The sequence below is a fragment of the Silurus aristotelis genome (genome assembly GCF_946808225.1).
Source record: "Silurus aristotelis genome assembly, chromosome: 11".
Taxonomy (NCBI): domain Eukaryota; kingdom Metazoa; phylum Chordata; class Actinopteri; order Siluriformes; family Siluridae; genus Silurus; species Silurus aristotelis.
Genome location: NC_139584.1, coordinates 21,524,609 through 21,543,867, shown reverse-complemented (window position 1 = coordinate 21,543,867; position 19,259 = coordinate 21,524,609). Strand labels below are relative to the sequence as shown.

Genomic DNA, 19,259 nt, shown 5'->3' with positions numbered 1-19,259 from the left:
CAGTGTAAGGTCTTGAATATAAAGTTACATGCATTTGGATTCCACTGTACACTTCTTAAACACATTTAAGAGAATAGTGAAAAAAACAGTCTGCATTCAGAGGACAAAAATGACTTTTTTCCATTCTGGAATGTAGAGTTAAAAACCGACCATATAACACAGACAGTTGCCATCACTTTCTTTTCTTTTCTTTTCTTTTCTTTTCTTTTCTTTTCTTTTCTTTTCTTTTCTTTTCTTTTCTTTTTCGTTTTTGTATTCTGAAAGGCTATCAAGTTAGAATTAAATAAAAGTCATTAACTGGACAGGAAAAACCTATGAAGTTCTTTCATTCAGTTTAATTTCATTTTTCTACCATCCCTGAGATGAGAGGAGAGTCAAATTTATCATCTAAGTAGCTACAGGAACATGGAATAACAAACCAGTGCACTGTGACCAGTTGGATATTTTAAGGTCTGTTTAAACTTCTCTCCTGTAAAGTCTTTGTGAGAGCCAGTATCTATGCAAAGCACACTTGCATTATCAGCATGTGAATGTCTTACTTATTATGAAGCTAACCAATTTTCAGATACCCATTTAATGTCAATTTTTTTCTTTGCTTTATGCTGCTCATTACAGGGTCCTCTGGAAGTTGACTGGTTCCAATAGTTGCAGTAGAATATCTGGACTTCCGGAGACAGCTGGAGAATCTTTGACTGTTTTTGCTTGCCAAAACAGGGATGCTTTTGCAAGTCCAACATTTAAGCACCCTAATGTAAAGAAGAAAAATAGATGGATTAAATTGCAATTAATACATTGGATTGATTACCATTCTGAAAAGAATTCTGGTGAGTAAGTATTATAAGTGTGAATTTAAACAAGAGATGCATGCAGTACTCTGACAAAATAATCATGATAAAGAACTTTTCATAGGTTTTTTTTTTATATAAATTAGGCCTATTCTAAGATATAAAAGACATTTTCTGCATATCCTTTCTGTAAAATTAAGAGATCAGGAAAGAAGAATATAATATAATAATATATAATTATTATAGACTGTTTAGTAAAAGTACATGGGATCTGATAATGCCTTTAATAAATGAATGCCAGTTACTTTAACAAGAATTTTTTTGCAATTATGTAAAGCAATTAAATATGTTTATTAGAACCACAAGAAAGAAATTTGGGCCTCACTCAAGAAAAATATTGAATTTAAAGGTAAAAGATTAACAGATAAAAATGTAGCTGGAAAACCATCATGGCTTAGTACTTTTCTCAATCTGCATAACACTGATTAATTGGCTTACTCCCTCTAATTAAACTGGACAGACTACTTCAGCATGTCTTTCACCACACACAAGGTTCGATTCTTCACAGTTACCCAAGGTAAATTATGCACAACTAAATATGCCTTCAAATTTAGCTACAAAGAGATAATAGAATTAACAAACAGCGTTTTTTGTCAAGATGTCTATAGACTCATTCTCTTCTTCTTAATTGCTCAGACAACTAGAGTAAAGACACATAATTAATACATCCCTACACACACTGAATGAAGGACTTATAAAAGAAGGAACAATAATGTAATGTCCACGAACTCCAGAAATATCTCTTAATATTACTCAGATAATATTATCAGTCAAGTACCCATCATTCCATGCCTTCCATTGCCATCACAACATTATCTTCATGTATCAAAATGGAGAAAGAATTTACTGGTCATTATTCTGCCAAAGAGCAGAATGAGCAGAAATGAGAAGAAAAGAGTTCAAAGTGGAAATTTACTAAGAAATATAATAAAATATTCTACAATACCATGACAAGTGCTTCACATCTGCATTTAAAAGTGGCGGGCGGTTAGGGCCAGTCAGGCCTTCTCTGCTGGCCTAAACACTACCAGAAGCACTGATCTACATTTACAACCTAAAATCTAATATTTGTTCCATGAAATTGTATTAACAGTTTATTCTCTTCATTTCGTAGCGTTTCTCTTGGCTGCACTGCTTCCAGTACGTGTATGTAGATGTTAGATTTTTTTTTTGTCCAATCAGATTTTAAACTCTATGTGCTGCCACATCTGCCCAGGGCCTTCACACTCAGTAGTGCTGGCCATTGTACCCTAGTGTATATTAGCAATGGGTCTGTTTCTTTAACCAATCAGATTTCAAATTCGCCTCAGCATTTTTCCGTCCTCTGATTGGTTGGTCAGAGGGAAACCGTTACAGCCAAGTTTGACTAGAACACGTCTATAGCTTTTTGCACACATTTGAGTTAAACAGCCCACAATGGCTAAAGGAGAAAGAGAAAATGATTTGGTCCCAGATATTCCTAAATATCCATTTTCAAGAAAAGCTGGACATCGTGAGAAGAGGTTGGCCAACGCCGAAGCTAGTTAGCTTGTCTCAGCCCGGGAAAGGGTTTGTTTGCCACTTCCAGACCAGTGCCTATGAGCATTACCACTGGCTTACAGCCTCTGAGGAGCGTTGCAAATTATAAGTATGCATCTTTGGTAAGTAGGTTGTATTTAATTAAATTTCTTTTTGTTTTTGTCATGTTTTTGGACAAATATTGATTCTGAACTGCTCCAGGTGAGGTGGAACAGTTTCTTGCTTTAGTAAAAATGCGTATACTTACGTATGCGAAATGCCAGGAATGCCACGCGTTGTTATATTGCGTTTTTGTATAGTATTGATGGTTTCTATAATTGCGACGTGAAAGTGGTGGTATTAAGAGGTTAAATATGCCTGGTCCCCACTGAAGGCCCAGGTTATAATTGCATGGCCTGCCACTGGCATTCTCCCTACAAATGTGCAGATATCCCTTCTGGTTCTACTCCAACCATATTTTCCTCTCTCTACCAAGGTGTGCCTGTATTAAAGGGGTACAGTGGGTGTATCTGTGAAGGTACTGCCCCAATGACAGGCTTTTGTACCCCTCAAGGTACAATAATTTGCACATGTTGTGGCAGTTGTAGGGTGTACACTTAAAGTTTCTGTGCATGCTTGGTTTCACTATTTTATGTTCACAAATAGTTTTCGTTTGCTCATTTGCTTACTAACACAAATCTGTGTTAGGATTGGCATCCTTATGCTCAAAATTAATTATACTTCTCCAAGTGAAAATATCTTGACTTAAAACTCAAACTCCCAGTACAGTCACCACTCACAACAATCAGAGCTACTGGTTGTACTCGGACATTCAAGACATTCAAAGACTTTGCAAAATATAGACTTTCTGTGAGTTCTGTGATGTTACCAACATCTTTAGATTACTCTGTTTTGGCCTGTTCTCAGTATGCATTTGCATCTGTCATGTAAGGACTACACAGCCAGATGTAAATGCAGGAGAGTGTCACTTTAATCAGAAACGCTTTATCTCTCCTTTCCTTTTAAGAAATGGTTCATAAATTGAAAATAAAAATTGAAAATTCAGACATTTAGGGTTAAAACCTGAGAGAAGTAGAACTCATCAACCCCAGGCAGAAATGCATCATTGTTTTGTGAAGCAATCCAAGGAAATGGCAAAAATAAAATTACAATCTGTATTAATTGTTAAATGACTACCAGTCCCTAATAAATAACTTTACCAACCCCAAAGACAATGATCAAATCGTGTTAAAATGTTTTCTATACCAATTTTTCCACATGATTAGGTAAAAATGCTATTACTGTATTTTCCAGACTATAAGCTGCAAATTTTTTCCCCACGCTTTGAACCCCGCGGCTTAAACAATGAAGCGGCTAATTTATGGATTTTTCCTGGGTTTTTCCCGATTTCACAAGCTTCAATCAAAAAAACTGATCGCCATAACATTAGACCAATGGAATTGCCGAACGGGTTTAGGTGAACCAATGAAATTCTTTATATTAAATCAGATGCGCTCCCACTGATTTGGGCCGCACCACAGCATAAATATGGCTGAGGTTCCTCTGATGTTTGACCTGCCGCTCACTCAGACTGTCAACATTAAATGCGAATCATTTGTCACGCTGAAAACATCCGGGCATGAAAAAACGCACTTCACCTGTGTTCTGAGCTGCATGGAAAAAGTCCCAAAGAAATTGTTGTGAAAGGAAGGAGAAAGACAGTGAACTATGACTTTCTTGGTAGGCTACTGTTTAGATACAAGCCGTGTAACAGACACTGTCTTTCGTTAAAGCCTGTGTAAAGTTCATTAGTTTTAGTGTAGGGACCTGCGGCTTATAGACAGGTGCGGCGTATTTATGTTCAAAATAAAAATCTTTGTAAAATTCAGTGGGTGAGGCTTATATTTGGGTGCGCTTAATAGTCCGGAAATTACAGTAAGTAAAATTTTGTTCTTATAAAAAGCAAATAGTTTCTCCAAATCTTTGAGTGGAAAATCTTTTTATTGCAATGTAATGTTTCTTTGAATAGAATAAAAACTTAAAACTTTCTTTTCGGCTTCTCCCGTTAGGGGTCGCCACAGCGGATCATCCGCACGTTTGATTTGGCACATGTTTTACGCTGGATGCCCTTCCTAACGCAACCCTCCCCAATTTATCCGGGCTTGGGACCGGCACTAAGAGTGGCTGGGGATGGTTCCCTGACCGGGAATCGAACCCGGGTCGCAGCGGTGGGAGCGCTGCATCTTAACCACTAGACCACCAGGGGACCTTTTTCTTTGAATAGAATAATTTAGCAATAATTCTAGTGGTAACTGCATTTTGAATTATATAAGCTATATCTTTAATAGATACTTTGAATTCCCCAATGTGACTGTGAGTTCTTACTGTCTAGGCTGCCAGAGGAAAGCTGTGTAGTGCCTCTGTGATCATGTAACCAGATTTATGGTTAATGAAGTCTTGTGATTCCTGTTCTGGCTGGCTGAAAGAACAGTAAAATATTAATTTAGTCATCAAGGTAATTTCCAAGTATTTTCCAAATGCTTGATGCACTATAATGAGAATACAGTTTGTGCTTTTTGAAGAAGGTGCTATAATTATATACAGTATCTCACAAAACTGAGTACACCCCTTTACATTTTAGCAACCATTTTAGTATATCTTCTTAAGGGACAATACTACAGAAATAAAACATATATTCTATGATATATTTTAGAGTAGTCAATGTGCAGCTTTTATAGCAGTATATATTTACTGTCCTCTAAGTCAGTAGGAGTAAGACAGAGTACATGTGTGTAAATAAAATGGAGGGCAGTGGAGTGGTGCGGTTGCAGGGAAAAGAGGTGGAGAAGGTGGAGGAGTTCGAGTACCTGGGGTCAACAGTGCAAAGTAATGATGAGTGTGTTAGAGAAGTGAAGAAAAGTTTGCAAGAAAAGAGGGTGGAGTGGGTGGAGAAGAGTGGCAGGAGATACTAGCGTATCTGCAAGAGTGAAAGGGACAGTTTATAGGACATGGGATAAATTGGTAGGGGAAGGCTGAGGATGGAGCCACCAGGAGGGAGGAAAAGAGGAAGGCCAATGAGGTCGTTTATGAATGTGGTGAGGGAAGACATGCAGGTAGTTGGGTTGAAAGAGGCAGATGTAGAGGACAGGGGGGTATGGAGATGGATGATCTGCTGTGGCGACCCCTAATGGGAGAAGCCGAATGAAGAAGAAGATTTACTGTCAGCTAAAAATAACCGAACATACAGCCATTATTGTCAAAATAGCTGGCAACAAAAGTGAGTACACTCTAAGTGATAAGAGCTGTACGGTAAATCGTTAAAGGCACATGTCCTAATGATCAAGTTAATGTTTTTGTCTATTTGACAGGACCATACAAATTTGTGTATCTTGTATTACAGCAGTTAAAATGTTGTGCTTTGAGTACAATTCTCTCATACTGCACTCATACTCTAAATGTACAACATGGCACCTCATGCAAAGAATTCTCTGAGGATTTCTCCACTTGTTAGTGCACCAAATACTGCACACTGCAAAAAGTCAGTTTGCATGGCTGTCATCCAAGAATGAAGCCTCTTCTGAAGCTGGCTCAAAAGAAAGCCGACAAACAGTTTGCTGAAGACAACCTGTCCAAAAGTATGAATCACTGGAACCATGTCGTGTCTGAGGAGACTAAGACAAACTTTTGTGGCTCAGACGGTGTCCAGCATGTGTGGCGTTGCCCTGGTGAGGAGTACCAAGAAAAATGTGTCTTGCCTACAGTCAACGGTCAATGGTAGTATAGTGATCTGGTGCTGCATGAGTGCTGCTGGTACTGTGAAGCTGCAGTCCATTGAGGGAAACAAGGATTTCAACATGTACAGTGACATTCTAAAACAAAGCATGAAACTGCAGTTTTCCAACATGATAATGACCCCAAACATACCGCCAAGATGACAACTGCCTTTCTGAGGAAGCTAAAGGTAAAGGAGATGGAGTGGCCAATAGGTCTCCTGACCTGAACCCTATTAAGCACCTGTGGGGCATCCTTAAGCGGAAGGTGGAGAAACACCATGTGTCTTACATACAGCAGCTCCATGATGTAATTATGGAGGAGTGGAAGAGGATCCTAGCAACAAACTGTGCAGTTCTGGTGAATGGGGGTTAAGGCAGTGCTAGATAACAATGATGGTCACACAAAATATTCACACTTGTTTTCACATGTTCACTTAGGGTGTACTTACTTTTGTTGACAGTTATTTTGACTATAATAACAGTATGTTGAATTATTTTTAGAAGACAGTAAATCTGTACTGCTATACAAGCTGTACATTGACTACTCTAAAATATATCCAAGTTACATTTCTATAGTATTGTCCCTTGTGAAGATATACTAAAATGGTTGCTGAAATGTGAGGGGTGTACTCTTTTTTGTGAGATGATGTACCTTAAGTGTATCATATATGTTACATAATATAATATAATTCAAAGAAGGTGTCCTTTTCACAAGTTTTATATATATAAATATAATATTTTAATTGTAAAATATGATGTTCTGTTTCTACATAATTATAAATGGGCTTTTACATTGATGCAGGAAAATAACATCATATTTAACATTGGAAACACAGGACAATAACCTAAGGATTTTGTTAAGCGTTTTTAAACAATGTCCTCTATTAGAAACATTGATAATAACCAGAAGCTAATTTATTTCCTAGTATTGCTGCACTTAACTCACTGACTAATTTTACATTTATTATTATAATCATTACTGTAGCTTGTACCATTTAATTTAATCAGCAAGGTTTCTGGGCAACCAAATTATAAAACTTTTAAGAACTAATAAAAGTATGATTTGTTCACCCCTGTATGAAGAAGACCTTTGTATAATGAAACAGTGGATTTTAAAATGTAACTATTGCCCTTACCAGTATAGTACAAGATTACTTCTCTCCCTCTCCCTCTCTCTCCTTTTCTCTTTCTTTCTTACTCAAGTGCTTGTAAATTAAAACAACGTAGAGAAACTTCATAGGTTTTTCCAGTGCAAAGCCTTTTAACATCAGCCATCGTTTTTGAAGACACCCTGAAACTGAAAAAACACATCAAGAAAAATTCACACATGCACAGAGTTTAGCAAGAGAATAAAGAATATATAACAAGTTCAAGAAGCACCCTTTAATTAAATCAACAATTTCATAAGTATATCTGACCTAATACTCAAATGCACTTAACAAATTAATGTAAAGCGCTTACATATAAATCCTAAATCCTATTTGTTATGTAGCTTTATGTTGATTTATGTAGCTCCAGGGTTCTGGAGGAACGTTGTCTCATTTCACTGTGTACTGTGTCAGCTATGTATGGTTGAAATGACAATAAAAAGCTTATTGAGTCTAGACTATAATGTAAAATTTATCTCCACAAGGATTATAGGACGAAAGGTTTTTGACACAAACATTATTTAAGGTACACATAATGCATGGCATACTATATCATTTTTACAACAGAGATACATGAATGCAACTTTTAATAATTTTTTTTTTTTTTTTTTTTTACCAAAATGTTTATTAGACTTGAACAATCCTATGCTGTAACCCTGTACAATTTCAAGTATTTTCTAACATTAAACACTGTCTTTTATGGAACAAATGTAAATATAGAGATTTCTGTTATCTGTCAGTCTGCTTCATTAATAATAATATACTGAACAAACATTGCATTCTGGGATTTTATTTGAGATGTTTCTATGTCTAGCAATTACAGTTTAAATTCTCTATGATAATGAGAACAGAGGTTTGTGCCTATGCTGCCATCAAACTTGATTTTTTTGGAACTTTATTAAACAAAAAAAAGAAAACATTCATGTTCAATTTAAATGCATGAGAAAATGTGTAATTTCTTTCACTTTTTTAGAAAATGTAAGCTTCTTTTTTGCTTTTCTCTGAGAAGGATAGATAAATGTCTCTAGGTTACGTATGTAACCCTAGTTCCCTGAGGGAACGAGAAGCTGCGTCGCAATGCTTTGGGAATGTGGCCACATTGTCCATGCTCAAAAATGATGTGTGCAATCAGTCAAAATTGCACATGGAGTGAAGCCGGCGCCAGCTTCTTTGAAGAAGAAGGAAGCCCTAAATGAATGCTGGCAGTGTGGCATAGAGACGCTGCGTCTCGTTCCCTCATACGTTACCTAGAGACGCGTCGCAAAGCTTTGGGAAGGAGAGTCCAATACTGCAACACTGACCAGTCCCTGACTAGTGTGAATGAACACAGCTAGCCTAAAGGACAGAGGAGTGGCACAGAGGTTGAGGTTATAAGACCAAGCCTTAGAGGCTGCCACACTCTGGGTCGAGTGTGCTCCGACTCCAAATGGCATAGGGAGACCAGAGGACTTGTAGGGTCTGCTTATAAGCAGGGAGATAAATAGCAGTCCAGTGCTTAGCCAGTCTTCTCTAACCCTAACCCAAGCTTCTCTTGGTCTGGGGTCTAAAATGGAGGAGGATTGCATGCCTAGAGCCTAACAGGTCGTGGGATGACCAAGGGCACCTTGGGGATGTAACCCGCTCTAGGTTGCTGAAAGGCACTGGCTATGCCTGGACTAAACTCCAGAAAGGAGGGGGCCACAAAGAGGGCCCCGTAAATCCTCTGTAAAAACTCTCCTCAGAGAGCAGATAGCCAGCAAGAACGCAGTCTTAACTGACAAGTGTCTCCATAAAGCCTCAGCCAAAGGCTCGAAGGGGAGCTCAGATAGAGCCCCCAGCACAAAGTGAGTGACTGCCCTTCTCTGACCTTTCTGACGGCCGTAAGGATAGATGAAATGCGGGCAGGAGAAAGCTGGTGATAGGTGGTGCTCTGTCATTGATAAAGCACACTCTTTCCGGCATTCCCGGCAGTCTCGATGCACAGGACCCATCGAGACTCATCTGGCAGAGCTTCCCAATCTGGAAGGTGGTCTCTTAAGGGTATCAGTCTCTCAAAACTGGCCTCCGGTATGCCTAGAGCGGGGGCAGTGACCTGACGCAGCTCTAGTGGCAAGACCTCCTGTTCTGCAATGACACCGGGCGGAAACCAATGAGAGCTCTCACAGGATCTGGCCGTGTTCTGAAACACATTTCGTGGCAAGGGGAAGGAAGGCAGTGCTACACACCTTCCAGTCACCACCCAGAAGATCCTGTCATGACCTCTTTTGTTTGAAGCCCTCATATTGAAGATGACAGTCCTCAGATCTGTCACCTCATGGAGCTTTGGACCAGAGTGCTTACAGGGGGAGAGCGCATTGCGACACTCTGTCTCACCACTTTCTGGTGGGAGGTGCTGGGTTTAGGTTGGGGCTGCGCCCGCCGAACAGCCCCCTGCTGCTCTCATGGGGCTGTTTGGCGGGCCCAGCAGCACGGCTTTGTCAAAGATGTCTCTCTGGATGTTAGGGTGGCCATGGACCGGCCAATGGCATTCTCCGCTCCCAAACAAGCCACACAAAGGCTGCAGGCAGGTTGAAAAGCGTGCTTAGATTTTTTTGATGCCTTCATTTTTACTTTTTTGACAGACAGAAAAACAACAAAAAATGTCACACAGAGCGCTAATGCCGGCTTCACTCCATGTGCATTTTATAGCTTCTTGGTTGTGACGTCATGCCGCCGGTGACAGCCTGCCTCCAAATTTGACTGATTGCACACATTATTTCGGAGCATGGACAACACGGCCACATTCCCAAAACGTTGTGTCGTGGCTCGAGTTACTGAAAGGGAACAACACTGCACAGAAATATCGTTTAGGTAAACGATATTTCTGTGAGGCCAAATGTACTGTGAAGCATGAGAAGAGAGGTAAATTATTATTCACAGAAGTTTCAATAGGTTAAGTCAGCCATTATAGATTTTCTTTTAAATTCGCATTTCTACTTTGTTTCCATGTAAAGTTTGACCTTAGGAACAATAAACTTTTGTCCAGTGCAAACAATTCACTCCCAAAAGTTTTTAAAATTGTACCCAGTAACTCTGATATTTACAATTTTAGTTTCCAGGTTTTTTGAAAATATATATTTTTGTAAAACATCTTAATTCTAAATTCAGTTATATTATCTCTTTACAGTTGTAAGAATGTTAAAAGTAAATTGTTATCATATTGTTAACTGTTTTCATTTAATGGCCATTTCAATTCTTTTTATAATAAACATTATCGATGATGAAGCTGATTTCACTTTACATGTGAATATCTTTTTAATTTCTTACTTGTTCATCTGTCTAAATACCTACTGTTCTAAGTATCAAAGTTATTTTTCTTTTAGTTATTTATTGACAAATATCTACAGTATGGTAAGAAGTAATCACACCATACCGCTGTAAAAATACAATATATTCCTGCTGTTTCATTACAGTACTGTACAATACTGTGCAATTACATATTACAATGTATATAGTAATAGAGTACTGTATTGTAAATGTTGATTATGGTAGTAGTCCTGTAAGAACACAGTACCCAGCTGCCAGTATATTCCCATAAATGAACACTAAAATGATTTATGGTAAAATAAACATGGTGCCATAAAGCCACTCTTGTAGGCATATACAACAGATCTCATTACGTGTTCATCTTTCATTTCCTTCTTGTATTTTAAGTCACTTACCTTAAATTGCACTGCCTCACCAGAGAGACGTGAACTTTTTTCCAAACCCAGAAATCGCTGTTCATGGAAAAGAACATAAAAAGAAGGAATTAAAACTGGTAGAAAGAAGATGAGTAAAACAAACTCATACAAAGACCAAAGCTCAAAGGCTTAATATTAAAAGCACATATGGTAACACTTTAGAACACTAAATGGCATAGGAAACTAACCATTGACTAAGCAGAAAGGAATAAATAGTTATGGCTAATTGATATGGTCATTAATAAATCAACGATTAACTACATTGCCCACAACAACATTAAATATTATATTATTTAAAAACAGGACTGTTAAATTAATTTAGGTTTGAAATAGCTTCCACATTTAAAAACATTTATTTTACTCCTTGAACCAACTTAGTTTAAGAAAGGAAAGTTCAAGAAAAGATACATTTACAAAGAGTGAAGTAGCCCTGTTAAACTGTTCATTTGTAAAGCTTTGACTTTCACTTAAGTGCCTGGTCTCATTAATGTCCGAATATAAGGAACCCCCAAAGCCATGCTTTAAAATCTAGTGGAAAGCGTTCCTAGAAGAGTGGAAGTTAACAGAAAAGAGGGGACTAATGGACTGTTCCAAAAGTACTAATGAAATATGTATTCTAAATCTTGTTCGAATACACAAATAACTTTAAATGACTTTACCTTCTCCAAGTTTGCCTGCCTGTTCTGCAGCACCTCCAGGCAAGATCTTTGAGAACACGCTTTCTCCTTCCATACCAGGCTGAGCAGCGGCAGCAGCACTACCTATTCCACCAGGTCTTGGAACTGGCTTGGAGCCTACAGAAAGCAAAAAGGAAATTTAGTAATACCACAAATATTACAGTATACTATACAGTGGGGGAAAATAATATTTTGAATAATTTGATGGGCTACAAGACCATCAGATTGTTGCCTTAGCCGTGTGTTTTTGGTCATTGTCATTTGAGTAAAGAGACCTTAGTTTGGTACCAATTATTTTCTTGGTGACTGTGGTCTCAGCTCCCTTGAGATCATTAACAAGCTTCTCCTATTTAATTCTGGGCTGATCCCTTACCTTTCTCAGAATCATCCATACCCCATGAGGTCAGATTTTGCTTGGAGCTCCAGAGCGAGGGCGATTGACATCATACATGACATTATCATGTATTGCTTCCATTTTCGAATTATCGCACCAACAGAGGTCTCTTTTTTACCAAGCTTCTTGCTGATGGTCTTGTAGCCAATTCCAGCCTTGTGCAGGTCTACAATCTTGTCCCTGACATCCTTTGACAGCTCTTTGGTCTTGCCCATGGTGGTGGAGAGGTTTGAATTAAAGAGGTTGAATCTGTGATGGGTCTCTTATACACATCTTCTTCTTCTTTCGGCTGCTCCCATTAGGGGTCGCCACAGCGGATCATCCTATACGGGGTCTCTTATACACATAATGAGTTGATATTTATCGTTCTTTCTTAAAGGGACAGGACTGATTTGGGTGTGTTGAAGTCAGAATTCTTGCGGGTTGGTAGGGGTTAAAATACTTATTTCACTCGATCAAATACAAAATCATTTATATATAATAGAAATTGATTTTATTTTTCTGAAATTTTTTTATATTCTTTCTTTTTCTGTTAAAATAAACCTACCATAGAAACCTAGACTGTTAATTTTTATTGTAGGGGATCAGCAGAAGATTATTAATTGAATAATTATTTCCCCCACTGTATATTTGCAGTCTTCTTCCCTACCACATAAAGTCTATTTCTAAATGTAAGAAAAATCCTGATTTTATAATAAAGGTGTCAATTTGTCACATGTCCTTCTGAAACACAAATTGTCATGCAACAGGTATTATATTAAAACTAAGGCTTATGACTGAAGAATATACAGTAAATGCCAATGTTTAATCAATATGCATGAATCATTGTATATTTCTGGGTATTTGTGGGTGTGGGATATACATATTCCCAATAATTATCCTAAAAGTTAATCAAGTAACATTATCTCCATTTTATTAAAACCAACTAGTACCACAATTTTGAATAAAACAGAGTCAGAGTTTGAGACAAATAATTGGAATCGTATTGTGCTAGTACTGAGTCACACTGGAAAATACATACAAATGTTTGTGTGGGTGAGTGTGTGTGTTTGTGTGTACATGTGTGTTTCATGTCTATACACTTACCTATCCCCAAGATTGGGGGCTGGGCTGCTTTGGCAGGTTGTGGGGTGGCTGCTTTTGCTCCAATTGCAGTAACAGGAGCTGTGACAGGCTCTGGCTTGGTCTATAAGAGGCCAGATAAATGTCATTGTCATTTAAAGAAACCAACTCATAACTTTACAACACTTAATTCTATTTAATGTTTCCAGTGATGTATTAAAATTGGGTTTCATGCACGCAGAAAGCAAGCCAAAGCAAATGGATCACCAAAAGTACTAGCAGAAATGAAAAAGTTAGCAAAGGTCAAATTAAAATGTTATATAAAATAATAAAACAACATTTGTGATTTAATGAAGAAAAGAAAATTAATTTTAATGAGTTAGAGAGAAACTGTATTCTAGTAAGTTGAAGTCATGGGCAATAGGGCAAAAAAAAGTCACCAAACTCTTTCAATAGTCAGTTTTACTTTTTGTTGTTCTTTGTGCATTTAGCTTAAAAAAAAAAATTAACTGCCTAATATTGTATAGGTCATGTTTGTTTCAACAAAACATATCTGACACATCAAGATGTACATTTTCCAAGACAAGGTGTACTGTGTTCCCTTTCAGGAACTCGAGCTGCGTGAACAATGCTTTGGAAATGCTTCCGCATTGTCCACGCTTTGAATCACATGTGTAATCAGTCCAATTGAAAGCGCTGCGTCACCAGCGGGGTGATGTCATGACCAGGAAGCTACGCTCCGTGAGCCCGTTTGCTACGAAAATCTATTGTGGGTTGTGACCAGTGCTGTATCCAAGCTGGATATAGAGTGGCTGGCCAATGAGCAGGGGTTGCCCGTCCAGCAACCTTGATGAGCCCTTTTTGCAACCTGCATCACAATCTCGCCATCTTTCTGGACCTACATATTGAGGTGTCCAGGCCCTGGGCTAAGCCATTTTCGGCCTGCGTCTTAGTCCTAGGGCTTCCCTATACTCGAACATTGTTGGGTGTGGTTACAGGTCGGTGCCCTGTGTTGGAGACATGCTAGCCAGCTATCTATTCCCTGGTGTCTGGCCTGGGAAGCCCTGCCAGACGTGTCTTGTGGGTCCTGCATACTGTAGACAAAAGCTACATGATGTAACACTCTCCTGAGAAAAGGGGGCCGTTAATCAGACAGGGAGTCCAGGTTCTACAGCCCGTATTTCATAGTTCCCATAAATAACGGAGGGTTGCATCCTATATTAGATCTACATCTGCTGAACCACTTACTATCGAGACTCAAGATGTCGTTCTTGCTCACATGAAGGAATTTGGTTTACTGAAGGCAAAAAATTAGTGTGCTTTCTCCACTACAGAGAACCACTAACTTAAAAATTGTGTGGGATTTGACCCTTATGCATGCGGAGTTGTCTCCCGCCTGCATTGCGTCAATCCTTATGGCCATCAGGAGGGTGAAAGAAGGCCAGTCAATCAATGTCAAGCAGTTGCAGAGACTGCTGGGGCTGATGGCAGCAGCGCCCAACATGGTTCCACTTGGCCTCCTGCACATGAGACTCATTCAAAGGTGGTTTAGGACCCAAGGGTTCTTTCAAAGGGGCTATCCACTCTGTACAATCAAGGTTATTCGGCAAACCCTACATGCCTTAGATGTGTGGAAAGATCCCGAGATCCTGGCTCAGGGCCCCATGCTGGGAGTTCCTGGTCATTGCGTAATGCTTACGATGGATGCTTCCCTCATGGGTTGGGGAGAGGTCTTCAGGGAGGGCCCCATCTGCTGTGGCACATCAATTGCCAAATATGCTGGCCGTGCTTTCAGCTCTGAAGCACTTCCTTCTGGACCTAAGAGGCCATCATCTGTTGGTCTGTTCGGACAACACCACTGTGGTCTCCTATATTCAATTCAATTTAATTTAATTCAAGCCGGTGGCAACTGTGGCAAAGAAAAAACTCCCCGAGATGGCAAAGGAAGAAAAAGTGAGAGGAACCAGTCTCAAGAGGGAACCCATCCTCGTCTGAATTGAATTGAATTGAATTTAATTCATGGCATGGTGCGATCTGCACCAATTAGATCCAGTTAACTGCCCAGTTGGCGTAGTGCTTGAATTCCTTCAGTAACAGTTCGCCAAAGGGTTGGCTGCTTCCACCTTAAACCACTGGGTACAAACCCGTTGCTGACATGTTTTCTCCATGGTACCCAGAGTCTGAGGCCCCTGGCACGACTAAGAGTGCCTGCGTGGGACTTGCCCGTCGTTTTAGAGGCCCTGTCGGAGCCTCCCTTCGAGCTGTTGGCCGGGGTGCCTTGAAGGTTCCTCACAGTCAAGACTGTGTTCCTCCTAGCCATTTCCTCTCTCTGTGGCCCCCCTTTTACTGGAGTTTACTCCTGGCATGGCCAGTGCTTTTCTTTACCTCCTACGAGTCCTCTGGTCACCCTGCTCCTTTCGGGGTCAGAGCGCACTCGACCGGAAGTGTGGCAGCCTCTAAGGCTTAGTCCTCTGGAGTTTCTCTCCAAGACATTTGCAATGCTGCAGGTTGGTCCAACCCACTGACCTTTGTCAGACTTTATAACCTAGACCTCAGTGCTACTCCTAGCCCCTCTGTCTTTTGACCTAGCTGTGCACTTCCACACTAAGCAGGGACTGGGCAGTTTGGTGGTATTGGACACTTGTTCCCAAAGCGTTGTTGCAGCTCGAGTTTCTGAAGGGCAACCTCTCCATGTCACGTATGTAGTCATGCTTCCCCGAGGGAATAAGACTCTGCGTCTCTAGGCCACACTGCCAGCATCCCTGCAGCACTTCCAGCGCTAGCTTCTGAAAAGGGAAGAAAGCGCTGCAGGCATGCCATTCAGAGCGTGGACAGCACAGAAGCGTTTCCAAAGCATTGTTGACACAGTGTCTCATTCCCTATAGGGGAACCATGGTTACATACATAACCTGGAGACGGTGTCTGTCACCAGATCTTATAATCCCCGAAAGTTCTGTGTTGGGCCTGATTGGATTTGCCAACTTGTGCCATCTCTTTGCATTGTATAACCTTTTAATTAATTCATTCATTTATTTATTGGATAATTGATTGATCGATTCATTGATTGGTTGCTTAAAGGAACATGTGTTTCACAAGCTACCAAGGAACCTATGCTGAGTTGTTTTTACTTAAGTAAAATCTGCCCACCATTGGGGTGAACTATATAGTACATACGTAATTTTATTCATTTAAATAGGCAGCCCAGAATATTCAATCAGTTCAGAGTACAGTAAAACCCCGTTGTACGAGCAACCTATAGTACGAGCAAACGGAGATACGAGCAACCTTGCTCGCAAAATTTTACTCTGTTTCACAAGCAAATTTCGAAAGCACGAGCAAACCCACGCTGCCGGTTCCCCGTTTTCGGCGGAGGGTCGCATTAGTCGCTTAGTTGATGACGTATCACTCGGTCGCTCCAGTTGTTCAGTGCAGCAAAAACTTACCTGTGGCAGCGGGGGCGTGTCCGAGCGGCGGTTTGTGAATGGAGGGCGGGTCCGGGAGCAGATAGGCAGGGGATTGCCTCACCTGAAGTTAATGTGACCTAATGATTGTTCTCTCTTTTCAAGTGATCGGAGGGTGCATTTAAGGAGGAAAGCGTGTGTGCGCGCGTGTGTATGCACCAAAGACGTGCTGCGTGGGGCACTAAGCAGACCGACACAAAAAAATAAATAAATAAAAGTGGCTCCCGTATTCATATGCTCTCCCACAGTAACTTTTTTTAGTTTTATATTTCTATTTCACTAGAAATCTTGAAAAATGTCTCCCAGAAAATCAGTGATGGTGCTGTAAAAACAAAAGTAAATAGAATTACCATGGAAACCGAGGAGGTTATGAGCGTTTTGTGCGTCTCACACTCGCAATCAACCACTATCACATGAGTAAGTGTTAAATTATGTTTACATTACGATAATTTGCGGTGTATTTGTTTTTAAAACCAGGCTACAAATACTTTTTAAGTGCAGAAATAAGAGATCTCGGAAAGGATTAAACCGATTTTACATTTATTCCTATGGGGAAAATTAGTTCGAACATACGAGCAAATGGACACACGAGCAATTTTCAAGAACGAATTATGCTCGTACAACGGGGTTCCACTGTATTGTGACTTTGAACATAAGGAACGTATATAGCATAAATACAGTATTAATAAGGTAACATTTGGACTTAGGTTACAACTACTGTATGAGCACTGTAAAATTTATTTCCATAGGGTAAGACGAAAGATAACATGAATGATAAAAGAAGATCGACTATAAAAACTCGTAAGACTCTTATGTAGTGGTTATAGTGAAAATTGGTTTTAATGGAGTCATAGATGGCAGAGAAAGCATCTGCTAAAAAAGAAAAAAGAAAAAAAAGAAATAAAGAAACCTACAGTATTCATTTGCACCTGCCTTGGACCACTCATGCTAGATACATTTAAAATGACTTGTCTTGTATTACATATTTTGTCAGCCTTAGTGTGCCAATTAAATTTGACAAGCATGTCTGTCAAAAACTCCCCATCCTGGGCAACTCTTTGTGGCACATTTATAATGTAAATTAGCTTATTACTTAAATGAAGGCCTCATTGGCTGACACATATCCATGATTACATATGTGGAACATTACCATCCACATTACCAACATTTTCAGGCTGTTATCATGGTCAATTGTGATTATTATGTTATATAATATTATAAATGTTATATTACTATTTTTATATACTGTATACTGTATATACATTATGTTTTTTTTTTTTTATGTATTCAGTGTTTGAGTTATTAGGGAGGGATGCTTTAGGGATTTACAAGCACGCCAACAAGATAAACTTGATTAAATAAGATTTATGATGAGCTATTGTTTAGCAGTTAAATATGACTGTACAGAACAGTCATAATGTGATAAATATTTATGTACACATTTTATTTCACTTTTATTACAAGTAGATCTTGCCATATGTAAAACTGGCCATCGAATTGCATATACACTGGTTATCAAGTGCATATAACAGTTCTATACATTGTCCTGTGCAAAACACTGATTGCAACTTTAGTGAAACACCTTTGTGTAAAGTTTGACAGCCAAAAACATATACTCAAAATCAGTGCCTATCTTCACTAATTTTGTTGTAGATGAATGATAATCAGGTTTTTTGAAGTGTTTGTAAAAGATTTGAGACTATTTAAGATTCAATAGATCATATTTAAATAAAACTACTCACTGTAGCAGGTGCTGGTTGCACTCCTGCAGCAGGTGCCCTTGTTGCGGGACTTGTCTGGCCAGGTTTAGCTTGGTGCTGCTGGACTTGTGTTTGCTGTGATGGCACAGGGCCTGCTGCAGCTGTCTGCTGTCCAGGCCTAGTTGCTGATATCTGTGCCTGCTGTTGTAACTGTGTTCGCTGGCTCTGCTGTGCCTCAGAAATTTGCTGGGGCCCAGGCTGCCTGCTTGAGTTTGAGGGTCCACTTGCAGTCCTTTGTGCTGAACCAGTTGAACTCACTTGTCTAGAAGATGATAGGTGGCCTTGGAGGTCTTGTTGCTTCCTGCTGGAAGTGCCTTGGAGGTGGGAAGACTGTTTCCCAGTTCGTGAGCCATGGTGGTGCCCAGAAGGGTCACGGGAATAATCAGAGGAGTGGTAGCCCTGAGCGCGAGAGTCTCCTCTTTTTGCTGAAGAAGAAGACATAGAACGGGAGTCATGTCGTGAGGATGGGTCTTTTGAAGCGCGAGATGATCTAGAAGAACGAGGCTCATCACAGTGGCGGGAGGAAGGGTGTCTACCAGAACTTCCACTGCTATGGTGTCGGTGCTCTCGAGAAGATGTGTGACGGGAGTGACCATAATCATCCTGTGGCCAAAGGTCTTCCTCTGGAGGTTCATCGTAATCATGGTATGTGTGTTTGACATGGCCACGCCTCCCAGAAGAGGAATGGCTGCTGCTATAGTGGCGGGAACCACGGACATCTCGCGGCTTCTCAAACCAGTCAGTCTCCTCCTGGCCAAGATTGTAGGCTTTGGAAAATCAAAAGTACATCTCAATCAATATTTCATTGACAAAAAAGCATGCATGCCAAGACCATGCAAAAAATAAAAATCTAAATCAAAAAGAGAACAGAAAAGAAAATTTGCTTAATAAACATGCAAAGCAAATAAAATTAACAACATAAATAAAAATAACTGTTTAAA

At 39.7% G+C, this 19,259-nt stretch overlaps 1 protein-coding gene across 5 annotated transcripts in view; it reads right to left on the bottom strand.

Moving 5' to 3' along the window:
• Positions 1-176: 176 nt before the first annotated feature.
• bsna (bassoon presynaptic cytomatrix protein a) overlaps positions 177-19,259 on the bottom strand; it is a 105,981-nt gene continuing 86,898 nt past the window's right edge. For 2 of the 5 annotated variants that reach the window (XR_014535683.1, XR_014535685.1), the window contains exons 7-13: positions 18,301-19,085; positions 13,122-13,221; positions 11,624-11,758; positions 10,944-11,000; positions 7,252-7,412; positions 4,728-4,821; positions 177-746 (exon numbers count right to left, since the gene is read on the bottom strand). Coding sequence is in view for 1 of the 5 variants with exons in the window: in XM_083554326.1 (XP_083410452.1) it covers positions 10,960-11,000; positions 11,624-11,758; positions 13,122-13,221; positions 18,301-19,085 (1,061 nt within the window). In the remaining 4 variants the exon portion in view is untranslated. Of the gene's footprint in view, positions 747-4,727; positions 4,822-7,251; positions 7,413-10,943; positions 11,001-11,623; positions 11,759-13,121; positions 13,222-18,293; positions 19,086-19,259 lie in introns of all 5 variants that reach the window. The other 3 variants (XR_014535682.1, XR_014535684.1, XM_083554326.1) reach the window with 3 other exon arrangements.